At 38.3% G+C, this 13190-nt stretch overlaps 1 protein-coding gene across 1 annotated transcript; it reads right to left on the bottom strand.

The window, feature by feature from the left end:
• Positions 1-81: 81 nt before the first annotated feature.
• Positions 82-7963, bottom strand: LOC105051871 (calcium-dependent protein kinase 28). Its single transcript, XM_010932516.4, has 7 exons — positions 6890-7963; positions 3736-3879; positions 3475-3627; positions 3248-3363; positions 1243-1410; positions 878-1102; positions 82-553 (listed from the first exon to the last, which is right to left on the bottom strand). The coding sequence occupies exons 1-7, from the start codon at positions 7443-7445 to the stop codon at positions 425-427; spliced, it is 1491 nt and encodes a 496-aa protein (XP_010930818.1). The 5' UTR covers positions 7446-7963; the 3' UTR covers positions 82-424.
• Positions 7964-13190: the final 5227 nt, after the last annotated feature.

The following is a 13190-nucleotide window of genomic DNA, read 5'->3' as shown; positions in this document are numbered from 1 at the left end:
GCAACACGCCAGATGATCCCATATTGTTTCGTGTCAGATAGGCATGCATTCAGTTATTCAGCTTCAATGCAAAAATCGAAATAAGCTATGACAGTCACTCTTAAGACAAATTTCAATCATACAGCAGGCAGAAACAAACTAACAGCACCATTAAGACAACATCCTCCAATTGCACCTAGAGTTGCATTAACATATAAAGTTCATGTAAACAATAACTCCAGTCGTGGAAGTTGGATACAAGGATGGCTATCACATGGCTCTCTACTCAAAGCAAGCTGCCCTGCAAAATATTTCATCAATGATAGCAACAGAGAAAGCTGAAAGATCCATCCCACTCCCAAAAATTACCTAGTCATACAGTAGTTTCAAAAACCGTGGCTTCTTCAAAAGCTCTCTCTCTAAGATGCATCAGCGTTGTGCAGTCCTAGCGTTCGGATGTGTTCAGGACATCACCCAAACTAATATTCAAACTGTTTCTCATTGTCCTCCTTCCAATTCCTCCATTGCCCTTTCTCATCATTGCTGCAAACTCACTGTAGTCTATTTGCCCATCCTGAAAATGAGAGATGGAACTGAATTCAGTGAAAATGGACATTGAGTAAAAAGGGAAGCACCAAGGATTCTGGCAAAAATAAAACTGAAGTTCAAAACTACTTTCTTGAGAAATCACACTGCACCTAAGCTAAAATAACTAATAATATTCAGATCTGGAGAAAAGGCTGCATGCCGGGGGATCCTTGGACCTGCCTTCTTCCAGTATACATTTTATATTCTCTTTGAAATGAATTGGATGGTGGATGTCTCCCTATCCAAAATAAGCTAGGGAAAAAAGAAACTATCTAATTCCAAATATTAAATCATAGTGATGAGAACTCACATTGTCTTGATCAATTTCTTTAATCATGTCATCAAGATGAACATCATCAAGACCAAATTGTCGACAAGCCTGTGAGAGTTCATCAATGGTTATGTAACCACTTCCATCTTTGTCAAAAAAGGAGAATGCTGATATCAAGTTTTCTTCTCTCTCCAACTTATTCATGTGCACAGTTGCAGCAAGAAATTCACCATAATCTATTGTGCCACTGTTGTCTATATCAGCCTGTCACCAGTCCACGCTAATCCACATTAGAGCCTAAACAGTACAAATATAATCTGAAGACCAAATGGAGTTGCATGGAGAATTTGAGTAACAAGATTTAAAAAATATACCAAGACAAGGCATCTTGTTTATGTACATACCGCATGCATAAGTGCCTGAATTTCAGACTCCATCAGATCAGACCCCACTCGTTTTAAGCCATCTTTTAGTTCATCAAATGTTATTGTCCCACTATTGTCAGTATCAATCATCTTGAACAGCTCTTTTAGGCCACCAATTTCTTCCTCTGAAAGATTTTCTGCAATAACCTGCAAGATAGAGAAATTCCCCGTAAATGGAAAAGCTAAGCTTTTTCAAAGATAAGGTTGTACAAGATATAGCAGAACTGCAGTTTCCATAATCAGCTTGACATTACTGGCATCGTTTTGTTCAAAAACAATAATTAAAACCCTGTATATGCACAAGAACTCGAATGCCTTTGAAGATGGAAACAATATATCCCGAAACATTGGTTACAATCAGTCCTAACAAATACTCAATTCGATGTAAAGGTTTATGTAAAGCAAGATCTACCTTTTTACGGTCAGCATCTAGTGATGTGGTGTGGACCACCATTAAAGGCACAAAAGAGTAACACCACCCTTGAATTTAAGCTGAAAACTACGGCAAGGGATTTCCTATATAGCCTATGCATGTGTGCATTTATTTTGGATTTTTCTTTTCTCTGGCATTATATATGCAGCTTGTAAATCTGATTACCAATTGATCCAATATCCTAAATGTATTTGTTAAGTTCAGAAACACTATCTAATGGGACAAAGAATGCAAAATGATTTTCAATTTTATTTTCAAGAAAAGCTAATTTATAGGATTCTCAATTTTCCTTTATCAAGTTTACAGAATTCCATCCCTCTCCCCCAACCGGGCACCTGCTGGGTGTCTGTGTACCATTTGGTGCTAAAAGAAAAGATACACCTCACAAATATCATGCCACAGAATTCATGCCAAATATATGAAACTTAACACGCTTGTATGCTATCAGAATCTTAAATATCTTATCCCTTTTAACACAAATATAAACAGCCAGTTTTAGTCCAACTTCAGGAAGAAGCAGTATTAAAAAAAAAAAAAAAAAATTATGTTAAAGCAGACCACAAATACATAGAGCATAATATTTTTAAGGCAATGACAAGAAAAAGGATTCCAGGGTTTGTTCCACCCCTGACATCAGGCTAAAATTTATTGGCATTTTATTTTGCTTCAAACGGTTACAGCATATGTGGGCCATTACTAGATAGATACTATGATATGTATCTTTCCAAAAAGAACAAAGATGCTTATGATAAAATAAGGGAACATAAGAAATTCCACCACAACTTTGGACATAATCTAATAATGACAATTCTAGTTTTCCTGACTAACAAGATTATAGACAGCTTATCAGATAGAAAGACAAAACAAAAAAACCAAGCTTATCAGTTCGCCACTCAATGAGCATTATCCCATAACTTTGGTCTGGTTGTATTTATGATTTGGTGGAACCAAAGTGATGTACGTTCGTACACTGGAGGTCTTCTTCCATACATAAGCAGGAGGAATGGCTTGATGGCAGAAAATTCGCTCTGCAAAATGAAGAGATAGCCTTGTGCCAAGATTTCTTGTTCCAGATTAAAAATCAAATTTGAGAGAAAAAGGAGACAGTTCTGAAATTTCTGAAAGTATGATATCACAGTAATAATGGGCTTAGAACTTATGAGACGTTTCTAAGTTGGAATAGATCTGCACCATTTCTCAGATTCATTTAGAACAAAATCGATTAATTATAATATAAGACAGAAACTATATGAATAAAGCAGATAACGAGTCCAAAAGTAGCTCTATTTTTACATGAAGCAGTGTAGCATGATAACCAACGGACAGGGATATATATAGATAGATAGATAGATAGATAGATGATAGATAGATAGATAGATAGATATTGTTGAATGTATGAAGAAAGATGTAAAATTGATACACACTAAAACTTTTAAATGATCACCATTCATGAATATCATGTCAATAACTTTGCAGCAGTAACTTCAGAATGAAAAACCTTATTACTAGCTCTTCACAGACATTAAAATAACATGTGGAGAAAGATCACACCCGCAAAGCCATCTTCTTTAGTTTGTTCATTGCCGAGAACTGCTTCAGGCGTGATAAGACAGCAGAATCCAGAGGCCTATCAGGTGCCACTTTGTCATCTACAATCCATGGGTGACCTGGCATGAAGAACCTCACTGTTAGAGAAAGCCATACTTATTCTGCTACAAACCTTAGAGTGACTGCTTTAATCAAATGAACATCTATGGAAGCAATAAATGGGTACTTACAAAGAACTTCATGTGCTGTAAATCTTTTCTTTGGATCCCGATTTATCATATTACGTATCAGGTCCTTAGCACTGTCAGAAATACCAGGCCAAGGTTCAGATTCAAAATCCAAACGCCCTTGTAAAATCTGTCTGAAGATCCCCGCTTCAGTTTCTGAGGGTAAATGAAGATGCAAATATAAAGCCAGTATAAGAGATATTAGAATTAATCATACTTTAATTTCATGGATCAACCATCATGCAAGACAAAGATTAATCGTACCTGCCCAAAAAGGTGGAACACCGCTTAACAGAATATATAAAATGACTCCAGCACTCCAGACATCTGCTTCTGGACCATAATATTTACGCAATACCTCAGGTGCAACATAATAGGGACTTCCCACCACGTCACAAAATGTCTCACCTAAAAAAACATGAACATCATTAGCTCTGGTATAACAAGGCATGAACTCACACAACTTTGTCACTGTAAATGTTTCTAAATTTATTTTCTTTACATATAAATGGGCTAGGAATGTCAAGTTTCAGGATGATATATGCTTGAAATGATGATCGAGAATATCTGTGCATGAGTTGATGGACATAAAAAATATGTTGGTTATATTCGCAAGAGAATTCATTCATAATTTTCTTTTGTGTATTCATAAAGGATTGTGTTAGGTATCACTTGACAGATATACCTTGGACTTCTGATGACGGAGGGTGGCACAAACCCCCATTCGCTTCTCAGATGTCCATGTTTGTATGTCTATGTAAAGGACATGCTAGTTGAAAATCAGTCTTACATACTTCTTCAATCAATAAACTTTGATATGCTCATTGATCTACATTAATTTCATGCAGACTGATAGAACATTTTATCCCATGAAAAAAGTGGTGATTCTGAAAATACCCCAAGAATGTTAGACTAAGATTTGCTAGGTCAGTTGCTAGTTTTAATTTGGACAGCTGTGCTTTACACATTTATTTATCTAATTTTATATGCAATACAAGGTTAGTGTTGGAACAATGGGGAAGCAAATTTCACTTTTACAAGCGTGGAACAAGAGCCCATTGCTATATCTAAAGACGCTTACCCTCCTTGAAACCCAGAGCTTTGCAAGAGAATCTGGCATATCATGGGAACTCTGTCGAATATAAGAGCAAATGACACTGTTCACATTAGAAGCAATGTCTCTACCATTAGCTATTGAGAGAAACATCTTCCAATGTGCCCTCACACCCAAGTTCGGATGGATTGTCCATTGCTTCTGCATTATCTATATTGAGAGAAACAACTTTCAATGGGTCCTCACACCCAAGTTCGATGGATATTCCTCAGATGTTGTTATCCATAATATGATTGATGATAATGCAAATTCTATAAAAGATGCATAACTTCCTTTTTATTAGATGCATTTCATGTTGATGTCTCTCCACACCTTTTTAATATCAAAGGAGCTTGAATATACAAGAGAGCACCTACAGAACTTCACTCAGCTGTTGGGTGGTATCACCTGCCTTAGTGCAGATGTTGATCAACTTGGTGAAAAATTAGCAGACAGCTTTCAAGTGGAAGAGAAAAATAACCAAAGAACAATATAGCTTTGGGCATTTTTAACAACTATTTCCATCAAGCAGTGCTTTTTTTGTATAGCAATAACTTCCTTCAATATTTCCCAAGAAGCTTCACATATAAATTATATCCCAAGATTCCTTACCTGGAGCGGCAAAATTACCATACCACCCAAACTTCATATTTAAGAAGGTATTATTAATCACCCTTCCATATAAATCAAGAAAATGACTTCTGATATGCAGATATTTTTAGCAATAACACGTGTATTGATCAGTAATACTTTGTTTTCTGTGAGCATGTAGCAAATTGTAAGATGGAATGGCACAGTTCAACTGTACATTATAATGTAATTGCTTCCGACAGTTATATCTTCAAAAAAAAAACTAGCAAGAATTCCAAATATCCAACATTTAGTGAAGCATACCATCACATTAACCCAAACCTGTGATATGTGAAGTCGAGAAACAGCCCACCGAAACCACTCCAGCCAAACCACCCTTTGTGAAATAATACTCATCATAATCATGGGCTCCTCAGACTTTCCAGTTTCTGCTCAACATACTTCAGCTTCCAGATTACGATCTTTCGAGGAACACAAATGGCTGGAGTTCCCAATTGAATCGCTAAACCCACAACCCGCAATAAATAAAATGTATTTCACGACACTACCGTTAAAAAAAAAAAAAATTCCATGAAAGTATCATAAATAACTTTTCGTCAACTTTGTTGTACGCATGACTCCTATACTTCTGCAGAATTCTTTCCTGTTGATCTCCATTACCAACCCCAAATGCCTAATTTTGGGGGGAAAATGCTTACTTTTTACTGTTTGCAACACTTTTATCCAGTCTAAAAGTCACCCAAACTCTTCTACTCTCTGATCCCTCCAGCCAACATGTCATCTTTCCTAATATTTTCTTTCATTGGCGTTCTATAAACTGCTGAACTATCACAGTTCCAAAACTTAGATTTTAAGCAATATGTTTTTAATTCATGGGAAAGAAATGATACACCTGATCTGGAATCAACAAAGCACCATATACACAGATGTATATATGTATATATATGTGCGAGTATGGCTGGCCAACTCATCTAGAATTAACAGTAAAAGAAAGACCCTTTTCTGCATAAATACTGATCGAGAAAAAAAAATCTCCAAAATGAGAAGCTAGAGATGTCATTGAAAGATCTAATGTCAGGAAAGACAAGGAACCAGATTATACCTTATTCTTGCCCGTGATAATTGGATTATACCTCGAAGGAAGGTACGCAGAAATAAATTATTGATGGAAACTAATCAATGCCAGAGCATTGAACATGAAGAGGCATTTTCAGAGGAACAACACGATCAAGGTTTCCAGTCAAGTAACATGAATCCTCAGCTCTTTGAGATGGAATACACCAATAGAAATTTTGTACCAAACACACGATGCATAACTCTTCAATAATGATAAGTCAACAGGACTCAACCATTTATATCGTCCATGAAATAGAGACAATAATAAAGTCCAACTAAACAATTTTATAGAACCAATAAACACAACAAAGGGGCAGACTGTCTCAAACAACCACATTCCTCAGCACTTGTGGTCCAAGAACACCATCTTAACGAATATTATAAGAGGCATCAGAATTCATTCTCTAGCATTTAAAAGCCAGGCAGAATAAGGAGGCAGCAACCAACCACACCCCACCCCGCAACAAAAGAAAAAAAAAAGGGGGAGAGGGTGTGGAGAAAGAATCTTTGAACGAATAAAAGCCACATGAACAATGAAATCTGCGTGCTACGATCAACGATATATATACTTTTAAAAAAATAACAGGCCTCAAACAAGAAGCATAAATTAAATCCAACCTGGCTTGTAGAACACTGAGAGCCCGAAATCCGTGGCCTTGAGCACCGCATCCTCGTCAGCGCTGGCGAAGAGGAAATTCTCCGGCTTGAGATCCCGGTGCATGACACCTAGCGAGTGGCACGCCTCGACCACTCCCACAATGGTCTTGATCAGCTGCGCCGCCTTCCGCTCGGTAAAATGCCCCTTCTGGATGATCCTGTCGAACAGCTCGCCGCCGGCACACAGCTCCATGACGATATGGACGAAGAGGGCGTCCTCGTAGGTGCCCCTGATGCGCACAACGTTGGCGTGCTCGGAGAGGTGGTGCATGATCTGGATCTCGCGCCACACGTCCTCGTAGTCCTCCCGGCAGAGGAGCTTGCGCTTCGGGATCGACTTGCAGGCGTACTGGGCGCCATCGGCCTTGTCGACGCAGAGGTACGTCGTGCCGAACTGCCCCTGCCCGAGCTTCTTGCCGATGCGATAATGGTCCCGGAGGTTCGGCGTCTTGTAGGGGAGCACCGACGCCGGCTTCGAGGAGGACGGGGGAGGCTGGGAGGCGGAAGATTTGTTCATTTGGAAACAAAATTAATTCCAACTACAAAGTCAAATTTCAGCCAAAAATAGAGGAAATATTCTTGAATGCCCCAAGAGAAGTAAAAACAGGGTCTTGGCTAGGATTCTTGAAAAAGATCCAATCTTTATAGAGGGTTTCGGGGGATTGTAGGCTACTTCTGGGGAAAATGGGTTCTGGGTTTTCTCGGAGAAGGGAAGGGTTAGGGTTTTCTACTTTTATGTATTTTTCTTTCAGAGAAGGGCATGACAAAGTTTACGCATTGGAGTGTTTAAGCCGGAGGTTTGGGGTTGAAGGATTTGGTTTTTGAGGAAAGATGAAACCTTGGGAGAAAAGAAGGACTAACTTGGTCTAGAGATTAGGGTTTGGGAAGGGATAAAAGAGAAGGAGATAAGGGGAAATTTGGGGTCAAGGGAAGAAGAAGAAGAAGAAGAAGAGGAGGAGAGGAGGCCACTGCTATTCCTGTTGTTGGAAAGAAGATGGAAGCTTCTTTCTTCTCATTTTTGAAAAAAGAAAGGGTTTTTCTCTCCTTTTTCTCCTCTGCTAATTACCATGATTAGACTCCGATTTTAGATCCCCAGATAAATCCTAAGAGGATTTGTTATGTAAGTTGCCTCGCGGGTTTGCATCAATCCTCCTAATTGGGCAAATTAGGGATTTGGATTCCGTGAGTATGCAGCTGGAAATGGGCCGGAAATAGGATTAGTATTTTAATGTTTGCTGGAGATGGTTTTGGTCGTTGACTTGTTCTGGCAGGGCACCGGAAGGTAAAGCGTGTTGATTGGAAGGGGGGGGGGGGTGGCCGTTGCTGACTGTTCATTACAGTCAACTTTGTGTATCAATTAGTGTTGAGACTTGGGATGGCAGTAATTAAAAAATTGACAAAAGAGATGCCTTTGGTGGAGGTCTATTTAACAAAAATTTATAAAACTTTTAGTGCTCCGTTTTCCATTTTCCATTTCCATTTATAAAAATTTCTTAATGCTATGGTTGACGAATGGGGTTGGGTTTGATTTTGACTTCAAAGATGATGGATGAGAGCTATTTTCTTTAATTAAATGATCATGACAAGTGTGGACTTGCAACCTGGATTTATTCCAAATACCCCAGTCTGATATCTAGGGTTTGACATAAATCTTGATCCAAATCAAACCACAATGAAAAAAAATCCAGCCATGTTACGGTTAGGTATCTGGATTACTGACCTTGGATGTTAAAAAATAGATTTTTTTCAGGTTTTCTTTTCTGAGATAATAATTTTTACCATTTTACAACCAAATTTAGGACTAGACATTTGAATCCAAGAAGAATATCTATCAAATTTCATTAAACCTTGGCATATGGGTTTGATATGGGTATGTTAAAATCTGCCTTGATATGGAGTGGATTGTGCAGGACAGACTACTTTGGTCCACTTATTCCTTGCTTGATAATTACCTATGCCAGCTTATTCCTTGCTTCATAATTACCTAAGCCCACGAGAAATATACCAACAAGGGCTTGACTTGGTGCCAGGGACCTGTGGGGTCATCATTTACAAGGCAGTGGGAGACAAAAACAAGAGGAAAAATAATCTCTCTTACTTGTATTAACCTGACAGGTAACAAGTGGTTCAGGTCACATTTAGATCAGATCAGATAGATAGATATTTGCAAGACCATTCTATGTCATTGTTATTTATTTTATTTAATTTTGTTTGTGTATAAACAACTTATAAGTTTGATAAAATAAATTAACAGAAAAAAAAAATATAAGCAGAAAAAGACAGCAGTGTTACAGTCCAGCCCACAGAATCCATCATGTGGATAGCCGTGGGATTTGCTGTAAAGAACGTAGAATCCAACATCACACGCCTCCCACGGGCCAATCCACGTGGCCTGATGACGGAATAAGTTAAGTAATTGGCCCACCATCACACCGCATATGTACAGTGCCCTTTTCTTTTTTCTCAATCATATTTGGGCATGACATGCAATCCTTGGTGTAAAAAATAGAAAAAAAAGGACATAAAGGGTGCTCCCTCCATCACCATCACAGACAAAACTGAGGGTGACAAAAGTCTGTGCACGGGATGTTACCTACAGCTCACGCACACCTCATCCGATGAACGGGTCCAAAAGGGGGATAGCGTGTCGGTGTTTAAAGTTGGACAGAATCTAACACGAAGGACCATGTCACTGCTTCATGATGACAGAGAATGCAAGAAGCTGTGGAGCACCTGCCAGATCGCCAATTATCAAATGGAGTTGCACCCTGGTAACGAAAGAGAAACTTATGAATTTACCTTCCTTTTCTTTCTTTTTTTTTTTTTTTTTTTCTCCCCTGAAGGAGAATGGAGGAAGCAAGGAGCTTCCCTGTATTTATTAATGAAAGAAAACATGTACAGGTGAGGGTTTTTTTTTTTTTTTTTGTTGAAAGAGAATGGAGGAAGCAAGGGAGTTCCTTCTAGTTATCAATGAAAGGAATTGTGTACAAGTGAGAGAAAATACGGCATAAGAACCGGAATTCAGCTAAAAAAAATGATGAACAAAAGTCATCAATCTATTCTATAATGTCTTGTGACTATTTATCCTCTTTGTTGAATATACACTCTCAATTCTAGAATGTATGTAAAGTCTTTTATGTAGTGAATACATAAAAAAGATTTTTTTAGTAAAAATTCTTGTATTTCTCTCTCTCCATCGGAAAAACTTATTATGGGTCTGTATTTTTCTAATTAGGTTGGCATTATTGTTGCCTTTTAAGCAAACATCACTCAAACCCGTGTATATGTGGAATAGCTCCAATGTTTTTAAAGAGATGACACAATGAATCCCTGAGAAGTCAGAAAATTCATTACGTATTATTAATCCTAAGTAGTAATCATTGCGTTCATGTGAAGAATTGGGATTGAATTTAAGGAAACTCTTTCTACAGTCAGCATCTACTGGTGCTGAGGACCATCATGAACAGTCACAATGAGACAACTACGCACCTGCACCCGTATGCTGCATGAGGGAATCATTTTGCAGCCTCTGCGATGGAGCTGCTATCAGATCTGAATATTGCTGCATTAAGGGAATCAATTTGTTCGATATCCACTCCATGGCTTCTGTTGCAGCTTGTCTTTGATGAGATAATTGGTCGAGAGTTGGACTGTTCTGCCTGATTGATGAATGGTAAAAAATCTGTAAAAAAAATTTGTTTGTGAAATTGTCTAACGGAAAAACTTTCGATGCTTAAGTTAGTCAGAAAAAGAGCATAGCCAAAGAGAAAGCCAAAAGCAAGAGCGAAATCTTCTAATAGAAAAGATTACCCAGTCTCCCATTGCTTACCAGCATTTATAGAACTAGAAAAATCATTACCGTATAACCATCATCCCTGAATACTCGAAACGTGGGAGTTATGACATTTAATAGACGATTACCTCATTAATTACTGTTAAGGCTGAATAATGGACTACTCGTAGGCGATTATTGCGCTCCACGTTCGCACGTAGTTAATGCTTGTGTCGAATAACTGTTGTTGATACGGATAGTCGGTATGATGTCGAAAAAATTAACAGCTATATATCAAATATCATCAGCTAATCGTAGATTGCATGTTGAATCAAGTCAGTTAAATATCAACATGGTTAAGTCTGTTGTCCTTAATCAGTCAAGTATCGTCGATCTTAGTCAGTGAAATGTCGATTGGAGCAAGATTCATTGATCCAAGTTAGATTGAATCACAGTAATTCAACCGGTGCAGCATATTGAGTCGGTTGAGAGATGAGAAAGTAGATTAATCGGCTATAAAGATCTACCCCAATTAGTTCAGGGGTAGATTAGGTCCAAGAACATGTTATATTATATCATGAAGAATTAATCAAGCTAAACAATCCATATCCTGATAAGTTTATCAATAAAACATCCAATACTTCCACAAAAATCAAATCATGAATAACAAAAATACGATGATTAATTATATAAATTTCATTCCCTGTAGGCTGAAAGCCACCACCTTCAAAGCGTGCAGTACAGTTGGCAGACAGGTTCTTATTCCATAGGACTCCATTCCATCATTATCATTTTTTAAGGACTAAAATGTACAGGCGACCTTGTCTCTTCTCTAATCCTGAACGGTTCAGGTCTTCTCAGTCTGAAGACCTCACTTGGCTGGTGTCAACATCAGGAAGACGCACAAGCATATTACTACCGTTTAAAGAAAGCACGGCAACGATGATCTACGACTGACTGAAACTACGCACAAGCATATTGCTAAGACTGTGCAGAGGCCCACCGGAGACAGAGGAAGCATCCCACAGCTAACTACAACTGATTTGTGTGTGACAAGCAAGTATTGTCTTCATCGACTTTGTGCATGGAGCGAAACTAGTAAACAAGAAGTTGGGATGCGCATTATGGCCTTCGCAGATCATGCCATTTTGTGCATGGCCCAGAGCTGGACCATGCCATACTTAACATGGTAGGTTCTCATCTTCTAGTTTGCTTCTTTCTTGCACTCTCCTTTCATTGCGATGGGAACCTTCAAAGCGCTGGAGATGGTAACATCATGTGTCCTTCTGATGTTCTTCTCTATGGTATAGTCCAAGTCTTTTGAGAACAGAACCGATCAGGCTTGGAGAAGACTCAACGTTCTTGCACAGAGTCACAGACCCTTGCTGCGTTTGATTATTCTGCCTTTCTGGAAGAAGTAACAAAGGGGCACTACACTGCTTGCAGAAACAATAAATTGGATTCATCAGCTTCCATTATAACTGAGTTATTTGGACTGGGTTTGGATTGAAAATTATGGATCAGATATGGATTACAAAGTGACCCAAATTGAACCTGAAATAGCACCATGTATTCTTTATAATTCTCCTCAGTAGTGCTTGTTGGATGTGGTATGAGATATTGGATTCTTTTGGAACCTGTTGGGTTTCTTGAAATCAATTGATCATCTCAAAAAAGGTCTCGCCTGCTTTCAAACCATCTTATGCATCAATTTTTTACAGATTCAAAAATTAAATTCAACCATAATTGTTTTTAGGTAGGCAAGCATACCGAAAAGAAAAAATGCTGTATCACAACCTGTTGAGACTCCCATTGCTCTTAGTGTCAGCTCAATAGGAGGGCATGAGCTTTTGGAATGTCATCAGATACTGACAAAAATGATTCTCAAACCTTCACAAACTTAGTGCAGGCTCAGACTAGATATTTCAACAATTTGAAGACCCGCACAACCAGTAAGCCCACTGGTTTACTTGAATGATGAACAGAACTAAGTACCCACAATCCTCGAATGTTAATCAGAGAAATTTTTCAATCGGTGGATACAAAAACTTACATCTTGTCATCAGCTGGATCTTGTGGAATTTGGAAGTTACCCTAAAGTTGTAGTCCCTGTGTAGGTTGTCTCAAACAAGAAATCCAAAATGGGCAAATACCTAGCATGCTAAATCGAATCTCGAAGCTAATTCCAGTAAGCAACTGATTTTGCCAGCACCAAATCTTGGATGATACCCGAGTCACTGGTTTTAACCTAAGCTACTTTCTTATAGTAATGAACAAAGAATAATATTAAGTTTGAGCTCCTGCACGGTTGAATCAGCCAAAAATGGTTGCCATGCGTGCAGGTCTTGCATGTTACAGAAGTATGTTGTGGTATAAATACTTAATCAATGTTTTAATAAAAAAAATTAAGGTGAGGGAAAAAAAAAAAAAAGACAGGTAAAATGTCTAATGACAAGTTTGGAAGAAAGAAGAAAAATTACGTCACCAGCT

The sequence above is a fragment of the Elaeis guineensis genome, chromosome 9, assembly GCF_000442705.2.
Source record: "Elaeis guineensis isolate ETL-2024a chromosome 9, EG11, whole genome shotgun sequence".
NCBI classification, from domain to species: Eukaryota; Viridiplantae; Streptophyta; class Magnoliopsida; order Arecales; family Arecaceae; genus Elaeis; species Elaeis guineensis.
Note: the sequence above shows the minus strand (reverse complement) of the source record. Positions and strands in the feature narration are given on the sequence as shown.